This window comes from Mesitornis unicolor, unplaced genomic scaffold (assembly GCF_000695765.1).
Source record: "Mesitornis unicolor isolate BGI_N332 unplaced genomic scaffold, ASM69576v1 scaffold38631, whole genome shotgun sequence".
In the NCBI taxonomy this organism is placed as follows: Eukaryota; Metazoa; Chordata; class Aves; order Mesitornithiformes; family Mesitornithidae; genus Mesitornis; species Mesitornis unicolor.
In genome coordinates, this window is record NW_010166461.1 from 13,583 (window position 1) to 29,555 (window position 15,973).

General features: G+C 50.3%; 1 protein-coding gene across 1 annotated transcript in view; it reads right to left on the reverse strand.

Moving 5' to 3' along the window:
* Window positions 1–15,973, reverse strand: part of LOC104548841 (fibroblast growth factor 18) — a gene marked incomplete at its 3' end in the record, with an annotated part of 27,080 nt that extends 11,107 nt beyond the window's left edge. Inside the window, exons 1-2 of the mRNA XM_010194969.1 lie at window positions 15,865–15,973; window positions 15,567–15,603 (exon numbers count right to left, since the gene is read on the reverse strand). Coding sequence (XP_010193271.1) covers window positions 15,567–15,603; window positions 15,865–15,896 — 69 coding nt within the window. The remainder of the gene's footprint in view (window positions 1–15,566; window positions 15,604–15,864) is intronic.

Here is a 15,973-nt window from a genome sequence, read left to right on the forward strand (position 1 = left end):
ATCATAGAGTCTCTCCAGCCCCAAACACATGCAGAGCAAACTCGGTTCCCAGCAAGGCGGCGGCACAGGAACCCGTATCTGAGCACATATCACCCGCACAGCTTGGCAGAGGATGTTATCTCCGGAGTAGACTCAGCAGCAGCGGCCAACATGCTCCCAGACAACAAAAAAAGCCTTCACAAAAAGCACAGGGAGCTCTGCAAAGGGGAGAAACAAGGGCGAGAGGACTGCCCCTCCCCTGTCCCTGCTCATCCCCCGGGCGCTGCCAGCTGAGCACAGGGTCTGTCCCCATCACCTTCTGCTCCTCGCACTATTTCACACATCGCAGTAGGGGAGTCCAGCTTGGCCACACCAGCTGGGTTGCAGTGAAGATCAGGGCAGTCCTCCTGCAGGGTGAGACAAAAGCTGCATGCACCCCACTCAAAATGCTTATAAGCAATTTGTTTATCTTTTCCAAAGAGACCTGAGCACAATCACTGAAAAACATGCCAGGTTCAAAGCCCTCCTGATCTTTTCTCTCCTCGCCTCCACCAGCAGCTACTCCCTCCCTGGGCAGATGCTCCAGCTGCAGACTCACCTGGTCATGGCAGGAGAGCGGAGCGGAAAACCCCAAGCCCACTCCCCTGAAATGGGTCAGGGTTTTTCCAAACCCTGGAAAAAGGCAGAGTCATTCACCCCTAGGAGTTACAATGCCAGGCCCATCAGGTCCAAGGCAACATCTCTGGCTCTTCTTGATACCAGCCCAGCTGGGACCTCCACAACAACAGGAGCAAAAGCGCAAGACATGGGAAAACAGAGCAATATTCAGGAAAACATCGCTGTTAGAAGGAGACAGATCACCAGAGACTGATCTCCCCATAAAAGAAATAAAATGGTTGCAGTGGCAGCATCGCAGCAGCAATCCAAAGTTTACCCTGGTAGCTCCTTTTATCCCGGTCCCCTGACATCGTCCAAGGAACACAGATCCCTGCTCCCACTGCAGAAAAGCAACTCCCTCTAGGGTATAACATGGCAACTGCCGAGCAGCGCACACGAGTTCCAGCCAGGATTTCCAAAACACCTTTTTCCATTGATTTTGCAAAGAAAACAGAGACATGGCTAACAACACTCTCTCTGGACAGTTGCTCTCAAGCATTGATCTCACCTGAAAGGTGGCTTCTCCAAAAGCTGATTCAGCAGAGATGCTTGGAGACCCTATCAAATTATCCCATGCCACTTTTCCTCTATCAAGTTTCCTCTCTGGAAACCTTTTACTAAGCTCCAAAGAGTCCCACTCCTGCTTATTCTGGCAAAATAACACCAGCAACTCTACACAGGGACGGTGCCAAGGGGAATGGGACCTCCTCAGGTGTCAGTGCTCACTCAGCCCATGATTCAGCAGCACCTACACAGTGCTGGGATGGAAGAAAACGGTTGTGACCAAGGACAGGGAGGTTTATCCACCTCACAATAACTGGAGGCCAGTCAGGGGGTTTACTGGAATTGCAGGAGTCGTTCTGCTGGGAATGACTGGGCTGCTGATACCTTGCTTCTGCCTCGCCTTCACTCCCACAGTCAGCCTCCAGTCTTGAGTTTTTCATGCCTGCTTTTAGTGCTGGCTGACATTAGCTGTTTTGAGACCCCAAATCCCTCCCACAGCTTGCATCCTTTCCTACTACATTTAGAGTTTGTCTTCTCCATCATCTGGGACTCACAGGAGCCTGCAGCTGGGCATCTTCTTTAGTCTCACCATCTCCAACAGCACCACAGTGAATGGAGACATTTGCAGGTTCAGGACAAGCATCAAATCCGTGTTATAAAAACTACCAGAACATCACTGAAAACCGGTAAATACACACCAGCCTTCACAGTTACACATTTCCTGAGTATCAGCCTGCTACTATTAGTTATTGAAGGGGAAAAGTCCTGTCTCTCTGGCCTGATTTCTCTTTCAGAGCCCAATTACAACTCCCGATGCCCAGCTTGGGAGGAAGCATCTGTGGGCTCTTCATCCTGAGCCAGTGAAATAAAGCCTGTGACAGCAGGGCTGATGTCACTGGATGTGGCTGACACAGCAGCATGACGAGGGGTCGCTGTGGACCTGCCCTTCCCCCACTGCCAGCGTGATCCAAAACTTTTAGTGTAAAAACAGGAAAAGGAGTTGTATACGAAGAAGATCTCTGCAAGCGTCAAGGTGTGATTCAGAGACAGTGATTTCTCCTCAGGTCTAAAAAACCAGTAACATACCAACCATCACTGGGCATTTCCTTTCCTCCAGTTCCTACTCATCACAAGATGTGATGATATCTTCTCTATCCTTGAACTTCAGCCACCATATCCAGTCTATCAGATTAGCCCTGACTTCAGATACTGTCAGAAGAGCCAGGGGTACAACACTTTTTACAAAAACACAAAGTACACAGCTGTATCAAAACTCAAAATGCCCAGAAGGGGACAGAGGGACCTAAGATTCATCTGCCCTGTTGATGTAGGGGCCTACAGATGCCCAGCACTGCTGTGCCACAAGGAAGGCTTAGGTTTGGAAATGATGCTGGAGGCTGCTGAGCAGAAGAGAGCAGAGAACTGGGACTGCAGCAGCACAACCCAGTAGGGGTCCAGCTCCCAGGAACAAGCCACTGGATCTCTCTGAAACCACTGGGACTTGTTAGAGGCAAGGTCCTGTGGTGACAGAGCCGAGGAAGGGCAGTCAGGGTGAAAAGTCCTTCAAACAGCTTTTCCCCATTTCAGTCACACACTCTGCCAACACATTGCTGATGAGTTTCCTTTTCCTCTCCCCAAGTTACCATGACTAAGCAATATGAGACTTGCTCTTGCATAGTTCTCTTCCCATGTACATGGGAAACATCTTTATTTACAAAAGTCTTGCAAGCTATTTCTGGAACAGGGCTTTCCAGAGATTACTTTGATCAGTAATTCACTTATTTGAAACAGAATATGCAAAATTTCCTTTATCTCTGAAAGAAATATATTTTCTTTTGATCTTGCTTTATGCTTCTGGCCTTGAAAAAACTATTTCTTGAACTATAAGGCAGGATGAAGCTCTCTGGATAGCCTCTGAACCCCACATAGCCACGGCAGCCGTGTTGAAGTAGAAGGTGGACAGAATGAATTTTCACTTGAAAATGTGTTACTCACTTTAAATACATCTCTTCAAACCAACTTACCTGGGAAGCTCCAGTTTTATTTAGCAAAACTCAATTAAAAGCATCATTAACAACATCCTCTTCCATTTCCTATCACTTCTCCAGAGTGGCCCTAACTGCAACCATGGTCTGAGATGCCACACAGCAACACGCTGCAGAGCTGCCAGGAGCAATCAGCAAAACATGACTCCAACATCCCCAACGTAAGACCAAGATGTTCAAAAACTGCTTAGAAGGTCACGTTCAGTGAACAAAACATATGGCAAACTCCAAAAGCTTCAAGGGAAAACAGAAGAGATGGGAATCACCTCTGTGTCAGCATCAGCACTCAAGATGCTCCTCACCAAGCCTAGTGCTCTAGCAAGCCTGTGGAAAAGCTGCCAACCCTTTCTCCCTGCCCTGCCAAAGGTGCTCAGCAAATCGAGGACTGAGAGGGAGGCAAGTGTCAATGCTGGGCATCCCCTGGCCCCAGCTCGAAGGCACATTTGAAGAGATCTGTTCCTGCATCTCTCCATTCACTAATGCTCTCCCCAGAAAGACCCTCCTGTTTCATCAGGAAAGGAGGATGTAGCGAGGTGGAGGTTGGTCTCTTCTCCCAAGTACCTAGCGACAGGATGAAAGGAAATGGCCTCAAGTTGCGCCAGGAGAGGTTTAGATTGGATATTAGGAAAAATTCCTTTACTGAAGGAGTGGCCAAGCATTGGAACAGGTTGCCCAAGGAAGTGATGGAGTCACCATCCCTGCAGGTGTTCAAAACACACGTAGATGTGGCCCTTCGGGACATGGTGGTGTTGGGTTGACAGTGGGACTTGATGATCTTATAGATCTTCTTCAACCTTAACAATTCTACGATTTTATGATCACTACTTTCAGCCCGCTGCACGCTGCTGTGAGTGGCAGGAGAGGACCCTTAGCTACACATGGTGACATGCCGGCACCATCCCACAGAGGAGAAAAACAGATCTGGAGCAGTAACTTAGGGCTGCTGGTCACACCAGCTTGGTACCTGCTAACAAAAGGGTCCAGCATTTATTTGGCCCTCCCGGTTTCCCTTTATAGAAACCCTGCTGCCTCAATGTCTCTGTTCTAAGAAAGCCAGAGGGTGCCTCATCGTTGCCAGCTCCTGCTCACAGACACCAGTGGGTGATCAATTCTGCTTAAGGAATTACCCCTGATGCAGACCCCAGCCTGCTGCTCTGGGCTAATGGACTATGCCAGCATTTCCAGCTCTGCTCCAGGCTGTTCCACGGAGTGCCCACAAAACCCATCAGCCATTAAGAGGGAGCAGTAAAAAAAAAAATACCCCATTGGGTTGATCTGCTCTTCCTTCACCGCAGCCAGCCATCAGGCCATACCTGCCAACAGCTACGAAACTTTGCCTTCCTCAAAAGTTCTTTGAAATACATTTTTGAGCCCTATTATCTCTCCTGTTTATACCACACTCCTTCTATTATCGAGAAATCTCCAAGTAATTTATAAGCCCACAAGCTACTGCACTAACAGGGCAATAAATCACATTTATATACCCCGTCGCCTACTGTTCGCAGGGTTGCGGTGCCGAGCCGGCTGCAGGGATGGGTGAAGCAAAGTGGCCAGGAGCAGCCACTGCCTTCCCCAAACCTCCACCCTCCGTGGCACATGGTGTTTCCAGAGGAGAAGGCAGTTTTGTTCCACATCGGCTGGACATTTATTTTTTGAAGTATCCTGTGAGGATTCCAGCCTGGGTCCTACCTCAGTGTTTTCCCCATCCGACACTAATCCAAGCACACAAAAGAGGGTTTTCTTTTTACAAAATCAAACCGAAGGAGGAGGAAGTTATTGGCAATTTTCCTTGAGGAAAGAGGTTGCCCATCTAATAATCCCTAAATGGGCAGTGGGTTGTTGGGCTTTCATGTGTGCCTCTGAGCCTACCCTTGCCGTGCCAGGTCGCCGGTTTTCTTTTCCACAGAGTTGCAAAACCCCTGAATAACAAGGTTTGTGCATGGAAGTGCTGACACAAACCTTAACTACAGCATCCTGAACATGATACCAGAATAAGGACGCTCCCTGTGTGGCCTGGCGTATGGATAAATAAAGCATTTCAGCAGCCAGCGCCGACAGATCATAAACCTCCATGAGCATAAATACCAACAACAACCCTAAAAGATTAGAGGGCTTACGGGCAAGGCAGGCTGGGATGATTTAGAGTTGGGGTGGAAGGGTCATTATTGCTGAATAGGTGGGGGTGAGTGGGCCAAAGAAATCAATAAACCATTCTGCTCCCAGGCAAGGAAGGGGCCACGCTAATTGTGCAAACACATATTTTCCATTTGAGGCTGGAGATCTCCACCTCACCCAACACGGAAGGATACAGAGAACTCACACCATCTGGCTGAGAAACAAGGAGGTCGCCCCGAGACGTGTGCCCCAGGAGCTCCATCACTCTGAGGAGAGCTCACCTAAGCCCCTTGCTGGGTGGAACCCGCTGCTGGAGGTAGCTTCAAGCGCATGCAGACCCAGGCAATGTTCATTTCCAGCTCTATTAATTTCATATTTTTTATGAAGTTTATATATAGTCGGGATAAGGATCTCGGTTGCTTTCAGCATCACTGTCAAGTCAGACCTTCTCCAGCACCCGGTTCCACCAATGTACCACCAAACGACAGGTCCTACCAACACGGGTTATCTTCAGACACCAAGGACAAGCCTCGGGAGCAGCTTCACCACTGATAAAATAACCAGGTTTGCAAGTTCCCATGCTTGCATACGGGGTTGAGGTGGCACTAAGATGAGCTCCCACAGATTGCTGCATCCCACAGCAAGGACAGACACAAAGCTTTGCAGCCAGGTTTCCAAGCACACAGCTGCTGAGACACAGAGTTCACAGGCGACAAGCAACTCCTTCTCTTCCTCTTCTCCTTCAGTACTCCCTGCTCCAAATTCTTGTACCCTTTATTCCCCCACTTTCTTTCTCAGGGACAGAGCAATGACAAAAGACAGCAGCTCTGGAGAGCAAAGCCCATTTATAAACAGGATAAATATATCCTATACAAATAAATAACTATTTGTACCTAATGTTTTCCTAATCAGTAATTTCATCATCCCTCCAGTAATAAATTTCTCAATGGTTTCACTGCAACAATATTACTACAAACGGACAATTTTGCTGCTCATGTACTAAAGACCGCACACACATACACAAAAATAATCAGATCATATTGAGCCTTATCAAAAGTATGGCATAAACCATGTGTTGAATTTAATCCAAACCAAACTGTCAATCTGCCTTCAGGATCAGATATAACTTGTGAGCCTAGGGCCAGAAATGAAAAGTACGACTTGTTTTCTAATAGAAGATTTGTACTTATCTCTATTAGCTGTGCTCCTGCATGAAAATCTTTATACTGCAAATGTCAGACAAATAGAACTTCTTATCTTCCTGCTTTGTTGAGTTAGGGAAAAGTTTCATTCGCTTTTCATTCATTTAGATTGCAGGTTTCCCATTTTCACAGAACGCTTCTTAACAGTTTTGAGAAATAAATCCTTTTTGAAACATTTTAACTATGGGATAAAAAGAAAAAGAGGGATTACAATCACTGAAGCACCTTCCAAGGGTTGGACTGCTGTGTCCCTGCACAGCTTGGGGGTAGCGGGGAGAGCCCAACATGCTTTGCTGCACCCATCACCACTTACCAGCAGCAGGAAAAAATGCCACTAGGGAGAAATTCAGGCCAGCCGTGGGCACGCACTGCAAGGAGAGTATGTGACATGAAGATGGAGATTCCTCACCAGCCTTTTCTTTGAACCGCCAGCACCCATGTCTACAGCACCGAGATGCTGTGAAGCGCCATGCTCCAGTCCAGACATCCCCATACCCCTGAGCATCCCTCTGCAAGGGGACCTGCAGGGACTGACCAGAGCCCCACAGGCACCTGGCACACAAATGATGCCAACGAAGCAGCACAAACAGCTCCAGTTTGGACTGGGAATGCCTACAGCTCCCATTTCTGGGAATGCTACAGCTCCCTACCTCCCCAGCCCCACCACAAGCTAACGGAGCAGCTTTGCAAGTCCAGCCTTGCTGGCCCTGTGTCGGAGTTAGCACAGATTTTTCTTTAGACGTGAAACCCCATGACTTCACCTGGTGGCATTCGGCTTCTTGGCACGCACGGCGATGGTGCATGCTGGGGAAATCAGGCTCCCAGAAAGAAATGAAAACTGCCCAAATAAATTCCATTTTCTTGTTTGCTAAATTCAAACAGCAACTAAATTCACAGTACCTACTCCTTCAACATAAACAGCACAAAAGCAGGCCCTCTGACTCTCTGGCAGATTGTTCTCCTTCATTTGCTCCCTCTCCAAACCAACAAATGCAGCCCAGCTGACCCAGGAGCTGGAGGCAGCTCTAGCAGGGCTGGGAGCGAGCACAATGGGGCAGCCCAGCCCCGTCCCCCACCTTGTTTCCACTTGTCCCACTGCCCGTTCCTCAGAATAAAAATGCCATGGCATCAAACACTATTCCTCTAAAGAGCCCCAGCCATCAGCCCTGCTGGTTTGGCTATTGATCGCCGGGGCGCTGTTTGCTATTCTGATCTCAGCTGGTCGGAAGTCTCCCCAATCACCACAAGGTCGTGACCACGGGGTCAGAAACCTGCGCTACATACATCATAATTTATTTTACAGATAATCAATACCGTGCTGCACCGTGCAGTCTTACAGTACAGCCTCACATTGAGGGACTGACGCTACTCATACAGGATTGTAACCGTAAAGTCTGGAAGCTTAAGGGGGTCAAAATCCACTTTCATTTTATAGTTGGAAATCATGGCTGGGAGTAAAGCACGCATCCCACTTGCTGTTAGGTTGTACATTCACAAAACAGAGTCAAATTCTGCCTACGGTTTGAATTCAACCTGGGAAAATAAACATTAGTATCTGTTGAGGGTCATACCTGACAATTGGACAGGAGAAGCCCATGCAGCAGCACAGTCACAGGGCTGGAAGGAGGAGATCCCAGTCCCACCAATGGGCAAGGGAGCCCGTGCAGTCGCAGCACCACAGTGCCGCATTTCGAGCCCTCCTCGCACTTCAAATGGATAAAGAGCAACAGAGAAGCAGCAAAATGCCCGTCTATCAGCATCATCCTTCTAATTTGTATTCCCCGGGCTTCACATCCTACCAGCCATGCCCACGGTCACGAGCACACACACTGCAAGCCCTGCATTTTTCTGTTAATTCTGGATTTCTGCAGAAGAGGAGCTCAGGGTATTCCAAGAGATACAACAGCTTTTTAACAAGCTGTTCCTAAAAATGATGCCAAACCATTTGAAATATGCAGCAGAAGAAGAAGGAACTGGGAGGAATAAGGAGTGCTGGAAATACCTTGCAGGAGGAACAATCCATTATTAATTAATTGCTGCACCCTGGTATTTGTATCAATGCAATATGAGACCCTAACCACAGTTTAGCATTCATCAATCTCAACGTGATGTGGATTATAAAACGTTGACAGAGATATCGCAGGGCAGACCCAGCCCTGCTGTTCGCAGGATCTGGTCCCTCGGCCTGGTCACCGCTGGGGCTCTGTCTCCTTCCTCAGCCTGGGGCCAGCCCCAGCACCCCCAGTCTGCCCCAATGCACCCCAGAAAGCGCAGGTTAACCTTCCACCTTGGCATGGGGCAAGCCCAAGGGCAAATAACTTCACAAACCATGCTGGGCTACGTGGAAAGCACTGCCTCACAGTTTCATCTGAAACCCAGCTGTTTGTGCTGGTAAAACAGGCAGGGAGGTGTGGAAGCCCAGCCCTGCATGGCAGCGAGCTGGCTAGCCCAGCACGGGCGGCACAAAGCCCACAGCCTGCCCCTGGCCAAGCGGGGAAGATTGGCACATCGGCTCCCACCCACCGCAGCCCCCGGCGCGACAAGGAGCTCGCACAAAGGGAAACACACAGACCATGACAGCCTAAGCCTCCTCCTTCCTCTCTCCATTCCCCTTTCTTTCACTTCATGCCATGGCGAGGCTGCTGAATGCCAATAGAAAAATACTTTGGCAGAGCCAGACAGTCTTTTCTATCTGGGTTTTTTTTTTTTTTTCTCTTTTTCTTATTCTCCCTCCAGCTGCTTCGCTGGATGCCTAATCCTCCATGGACATCTGGAGAGGTACCAGAACACAGAAGCACCACACCAGGTAGGCAGTGTAATGTGCAGCTCTGCATAATTTCTTGTTGTACCTGCTGTTAGGGCACAGTGGGTGATCAAAACACAAAAAACCAGGGAAGGAAAGAAAAAAAAGGAATTTCGGACCAGAGCATCTTTCTCCAAAGCACTGCATGTCCTGGCAGCAGGTAACCATCCTCACACCCCGGCCCTGGCACCACCAGCAGCCACTCCATTTTTTTTTTTCTTTTTAAATCCTGCTGTTCCTTGAACACATTTTTCACCTGCTCTTATCCCAACTGATATTTAAAGTGTCCGTATCTGGAGAAAATCAAAGCAAAAGCAGCTATCGCTCAATGAGTGCGAAGGGAGGAGAGGAGAGAGCACAAGAGGGGTTTTCCCAGCTCCTAAGGAAAGGAAGAGACTCATAAAAATACTCCCAAGGATCCGGGAAATAGCTTTATAGCTCCAAAGAAATTATTTTCTGCCCCGGGGGAGTCTTTCTCTTGAGCTCAGACTCCCGCAGCAGAGGCAGATATCCGCTCGCCCATCTGACCAGCCTGGCACTATCAGCTTACAGCAAAATCAAATATTCTGAGTGGCCACCTGGGTCCCTCCGAAGCTGCTGACCCCACCTGAGCCCTGGGGAGCCCTCGGTGGTCACCCCCCCGCCCCTTGCCAAAGGACCTGCCACCGGCTGCATCGCCATATCCCAACAAGGAGGATTTGAGCAGGCACCCCTTCTGCAAATGCCAGCACTGCTCCAAAGCAGCATCACTCACCTCCAGGCAGCCTTGGCCATGCCAGGTGCAGCAAGGAAAGCAAACCAAAAATGAAATACAACAACCATGATGCCTCCAGCTATCACAAGCAGCAGAAATCTGAAACCCACACCTACTGTACCCTTCTATTCTCAAAACCATCTCAGTCCTCCCCCATTTCTCTGAAGCATCTTGCACATCTCCAGAGCTTTGAAAAGGCAAACTGCAACACAGGCAGCCCCTCTGCTTTGCTACCACACACCTAGAAAAAGCCAAGCCCCTAAATGCTGAAGGAGCTCACATTTGCTTCTGTCTCATTGGGATGGAAAGCAGCTCTGTCCTTGCAAACCTTCCAGAGGGCTCTCCTGGCAGAGAAACCATCCCAGCACACCCAGGCCCGGCAGCCAGCAGCACTGGGGGGGCATGGGCTGAACCCCCCCATCTGCACAGAAGCGAGACCCACATCTGGGCTCACCCCACGACAAGCTCAGTCTCACTTCTCCCACAGGAGAACTGGAGCATGCATCCTGACAGGCACCAGGCTGGGATTCTCCATGCCAGCCCCAGTGACGGCTCTGATGCACCCCCTCTTCCTCTGCCAGCCCCAGCTCTCCAGACCAGGAGGCAGCAGCAGAGTGCAAGGGGCAGCTTGGGGACACACCACTGCACAGACTGGTGCAGGGAGTCAGCACAGGGGAACACAAATCTCTTGTGGAAAGCAGTGCAGTCGTTTCCTGGAGAGCAAGGGGGTTTGAAACAGGAATAAATTATTTAATAGGCAACCAAATCCTGCCTCTACGGGCCGCAGACAGGCACAGCCCCGTGAGCATCCCAGCAGCAGCACAGACCCAGAGCTGCGGCCCATCTCATCAACTCCAGCCCATGACAGGGTCATGCACTTCATTGACATAGCTGAGCTTCTCCTCCTCTAATTAAATCAGGATTTGCTTCCACAGTTTCTCTTGCCCTCTCACTGCCTAGTAATTGAGAGTTGGCTGCAATCAGAAAACTCAACAGAAAACTTCCCCAACTTTCCCAGACCACTTATGCTATATTTTGCCTTTCACTCCATCGCTTCTACAACCAAGTGTCAGCAACCCCAACGCGAGCACAGGGGGGCCAGCTCAGGCAGGTAAAGTGGACCTGATCTCAGGCGTGTCATGGACAAATGCTGCCTTCATCTGAGGGGGTTCAGAGATCCAGAGAGGAGCTGGCACAGCGACACTGTGCTGAGGACTCAGTGGTCTGGGTCCAGGCTGAGTGGAAGTGGCAAGCACAGGATCTCCCAGCCTAGGAGCTGCAGGGCACCAGGCCTCACTGAGTCTCAGCACGTAAGGTGTTGCCACAGGGAGCAAAGCCACAAGCCACATCGAAGTAGCACCTACCCCACAGCGGGCACTTCCATGTCCAAGTCCCACAGCCTTCATCTCTGGCCGCACACGCAGCCTCGGCCCATCCCAACACACATGCTCATGCCTCCCAGGGAGGGCAAGAACAGGGAGGGCAGACATGAGAATAACCCCCACTAGGGCCACATGGTCCAAGACCCTGCCTTTGGTGTCAGCCACTGGTGCTGCCACCAGAAGGACAAGAGCACGGTGAGCAGGAACTCTTGGTTCCAGCACCGCTTCACGCCCACAGAAGCAGCGTCCAGGAGTCATGTGGTGAGGCAAGCCAGGCAGGCTGTGATGAGGACCACACTCTGGGTTGTCCACAAGGATGTCTCCAGTGCCATTCAGTGGCACTCATTTCCGACCAGTCCTGGGGAGGACAGCTGCAGAGGAGCAGAGGGGAAGAGGGGAGAGAGCTCTGCAGCAGGCTCACGCCTTCGACATGTGCTGTGCACAGCCTCGCCAGACCGCAGGATCTGGCGCACTAAACGTGTGGAAGCAACACTTCTCTGTGTCTCACTTTACAAAGCCCCAAACAATAACTGTCTGTCGCTGCACAGGAGCTTAGGAGAAACATAAGTTGCTATTGGCATGGCACGCAGCAGCCGTCCTCTTACACAACACCAGCAGATGTGAAAATAGCCCGGTGCTGCCTTGTGCGCTCCTTTGACCTCTTGTTTGCTTCTGGATCAGATTCCAAAGCTGGATCTTAACCTACAAAAGCCATAAAAGCAAAGGATTTAGCCCTATCAGAGACCTCTTCATAATCTAAGACAGATGCACTTGGTGTAGAAGAACGCGCCAAGCTTTATCAGGGCAGGGAAGAGGCTGAGGCAGCGTCAGTCTCCGCTTTATGGCATGGCCAGGGCAGCCGTGTCAGCATCACCCCACGCTCCAGCTGATGATGCGCTAGAGATGTCCCTGGGGAAGAAGAGCTGGAAGCTTTCACAAACCAGGGCAGCACCCAAAACCTCACACCCTACTGCTCAGCCTATGCCAAAGCTGCCTCCAGCCGCCACCTGCCCCGGCAATGGGGGACCTCTGAGCTCCTGAGGTTCTACGTCACTGACCCCAACATCCTAAGGGCCATCAGGACTGTCAGAGCCAGCACAACATGGAAGATCCTCTCCATCCACACAAGGGGCTCCCAGGATTTCTCACCTGTATGAAGAGAGGGCACTGACTCCAGAGCTAAACCCAAAATGGCTTTGGGACATAGCAGAGGGAAAAAGTACATGGAGGACAAATTGCTCCTGGAAGCATGAAAGAGCAGCGGGAGAATTAAACTGAAGGATGCTAAAGACAAGCAACAGAGGGAGAGTTTAGTAACCAGCAGCATCCCTAAGAACAACCTGCATGAATAAATGAATCCCTCCAGTGCCCACAAGGATATGCAGTGTCCCTGCTGCCTTTGAGACTTCAGCAACCCTGAGCAGCAGAGGAACCTCCCAAGAGGCAAGAGAAGAAAACAAGATGGGGAAAGGGATGGGAGAAGGAGCTTCCCACCTCACATCCTGCAAGGTGCAGTGCTGCTGTGCTGGCACACAGCTGCCAGCACCCATGTGCTGCGCTCCAGCAGCGCTCCCCTCTGACCCATCACGCGCTGTTCCCAGTGTCCCTTGCTGGAAATGTCACCTGGCAGCAAAGCCCCACATGAGTCTGACTCATCCAGGTATCTAAGTCCAGCTCCTGAAAACTCCCATCCCTCCAATCTCCCCACCATCCAGGCTGGGGCACACCTCTTCAGTGCTGCCACAAGTCCCCCATGGGTGATGCTGCACTCAATAGGGTCACCTATGGGCAGCTGCAAAGGGGGCTCAGGGTCTACGAGAAAGCTTTAAGCCAGCAGCTGATCTACCACAGCACCTAACTGTAAAGCACTGCACCCTTTGTACATGAGCAACTAACAGAAGATACAAAATACCCGAGCTGTGGTGTTTTGCCCCAGAATCCCTCCAGCCCCAACGCAAGCTGGAGGGATTTTTACCTTTGCACGCAGAGCTGCAGGGTACCAGGCAGCAGCAGAGGAGCATCAGTCTAAGACTAACACGGGGACGACCCGCTGATCACGGCTTGCACGGAAGGGCGAAAGGCAGCCTTAGAATATAATCCATTTCAGGCAGTCTTAAATCTCCCCAATACAACACAGAGCCCTTTAACCAAAACTAAACAACTTCCTTTAGCCTAAATAAATATTAAACTTAAGCGATGCATTAATTTACTCCAGTTCACCAAAGGCTAACTCCTACCCAAACTGATCATTATAAAAGAAATCCTATAATCCCTCTCTCCCATTCAGGCTCAAAACATATAATCCCGTGAATAAATCTAGAAAGAAAGTGTAACAAAATGGGCAATAAAAACTTACAGCATTCACATCTTTTCATCTACCATTAATACTGTAAACACTCACTCGAAGGCTCTTGAGTATGACTAATCTAATGTTTTGGCTCCCAATGCTAATCGCCGAAAGAGCTCGCCTCTCAGCGCAACACCCGGCAAGCCCCACCACTGCCCAGGACACCACAGCAAATCCTCGCCTCAAATCCCGCAAAATGCTGCAAAATCAGCACAAAACGGAGCAAGTATGGTTCTAATAGCACCAGAGCGCACGGTTTTTTTGGTTTTTTTTTTATTATTATTTTATTGCTTTGGAAGGCTGCAAGCTCCAACTGTATAAATGCCAATAACTTCCCAAGTTTTAAGGCTGCTGAAGTAAGAGATCAGATTTTAGCAAGTGCTTTCCAGGCAGCCAGCCAAACTTTTTCTGATTCACTAAAAGCACCAAAGGGAAGGGGGAGAGGGAGGGGGCTGGAGGGCTGATTAACTTCAGTTACCGCACAAGCACAAAAAAATGTCTCCCCACTGCAAAGGGTGCCGTCGCTGCGAGCCCTGCGCAGCCTGTTATTCCTTGGGCTTGAGGAAAAGAAAAACTGCACTGGAGAAATACAGCAAACGCCTTCCAACCGCAGGGTAATTTACAGCTGTGGATCCTTTCCTGACGAGGAGGCTGCTCCACTGAGGGGAGGCTCTGCTGGTATTAGGTTCAAGCTGCAGTTTTCAGAGGGGATGAGAAAAAAATGTGACCTGGGATACTTTATTTTTTTTAGGGGGGTTGGGGAAACAGGGAATGGGGCTGGTTGGGGTTTTAGCTTGTCCGGAGGGATGGAGCCCTCTCCAAGGCTGTGGCTGTACTCATCCAGGACCATCCCTCGCTGCCATCAGGTACCTGTGAGGACAAGCAGGTGCAATCCCAGCCAAAGCATGGTGCGGGGAAAGGGGGTGGCACGAGCGGCCCCCAGCATCATCAGGACGGTGGCATGGAGCCCCCAGGGCAGTGGCACCTGCTCTGTCCAGCCCCACAGGTGGGTCTGCTCCAGAATGCCCAGCCAAAATCCCTGTCCTGGGGAGGTGCGCGGTGCTGGGGCTGTCGGGGGGGCAGTGGCCATCGGCACCCCCAGCCACCATCCCCGTCCAGCGGGCGCCTGGGCTGCAGAGCCTCGCCGCTCGGGGTGTTCCTCCAATGGCTCCATTCCTGCCGAGGCAGGATCAAAGGAAGGATCTGACTTGGACGGCTTTCTACTGAATAATGGGGAGGGAGCAGGCAGCCTCCTTCTCCTGGCTACGGAAACTCATGTTTTTCAAAGTATCAGTTTTGGGGAGTAAGTTCCCTAAGAGGGTAAAAAAAAAAGCAGGGAAAAAAAGAGGGTGAGCAGGAGAGTGCCTACTCTTTCCAAGGCAAGTGCATCAATCAACATTGTGCAAGGAGGAGAGTCCAGCACTCCCTCTCACATCATTAGCCAGCCTAATGCGCTCCAGAGTATCCCGCTCCAGCGGGGCTACCGGAGCACCCGCCTGCACCCCAGCCCGCACCAGGCGCCCTAGCACCCACAGCGGCCTTGCCTTGGCACCAGTGGTCATAGAAAAGGAGCGCAGGGAGAGGGGCAGCCCCTTTTCCAGGGCAGGTGACACTCCAGCATCTGGCACAGGGATCGGTTTAATACGGCTATAAAAACTAGAGAAGGTGGGGGGGGAAGTGAAAGCCCTAGCCAAAATTGCCTGGCACTGCGAGGTCAGCACGCCACCTTTGTTTCTATTTTACAACCAAAAGCAAAAGAGGACAGAAAGGACACGTACCTGTACCTGAAAGCACAGCAGCAGGAAATGTAAACATCTGGAGAGGAGAAAAAAAAAAGCAACAAAAGATCAAATGATGCGGTAAAATGGTTAAAGTTGATTTTTTTTTCTTTGTTTTTATTTGCGATTTTTTTAAAGGGCACAGAGCGATGCTCTGCTTATAAAAAGGCTCGGTTCCCGACTACCACCTGATTGCAAGGAAAATGCAACCGGAGCCTCCAAAATGAAACTTTTTAAAAAAATAAAAACAATAACAAAAATTTTAAAAATAATGAAAAAAAAATGCCATAATCCTTACAGGCAAGTGCAGGCTGAAAGCAGTGAATACATCGCTGGGCGAGGAGAGGGGGGCGGTCAGTGGCTTCCCGCTAGCGCAGTGCAGTCCCCCACCGCCGCCCTGACATGGG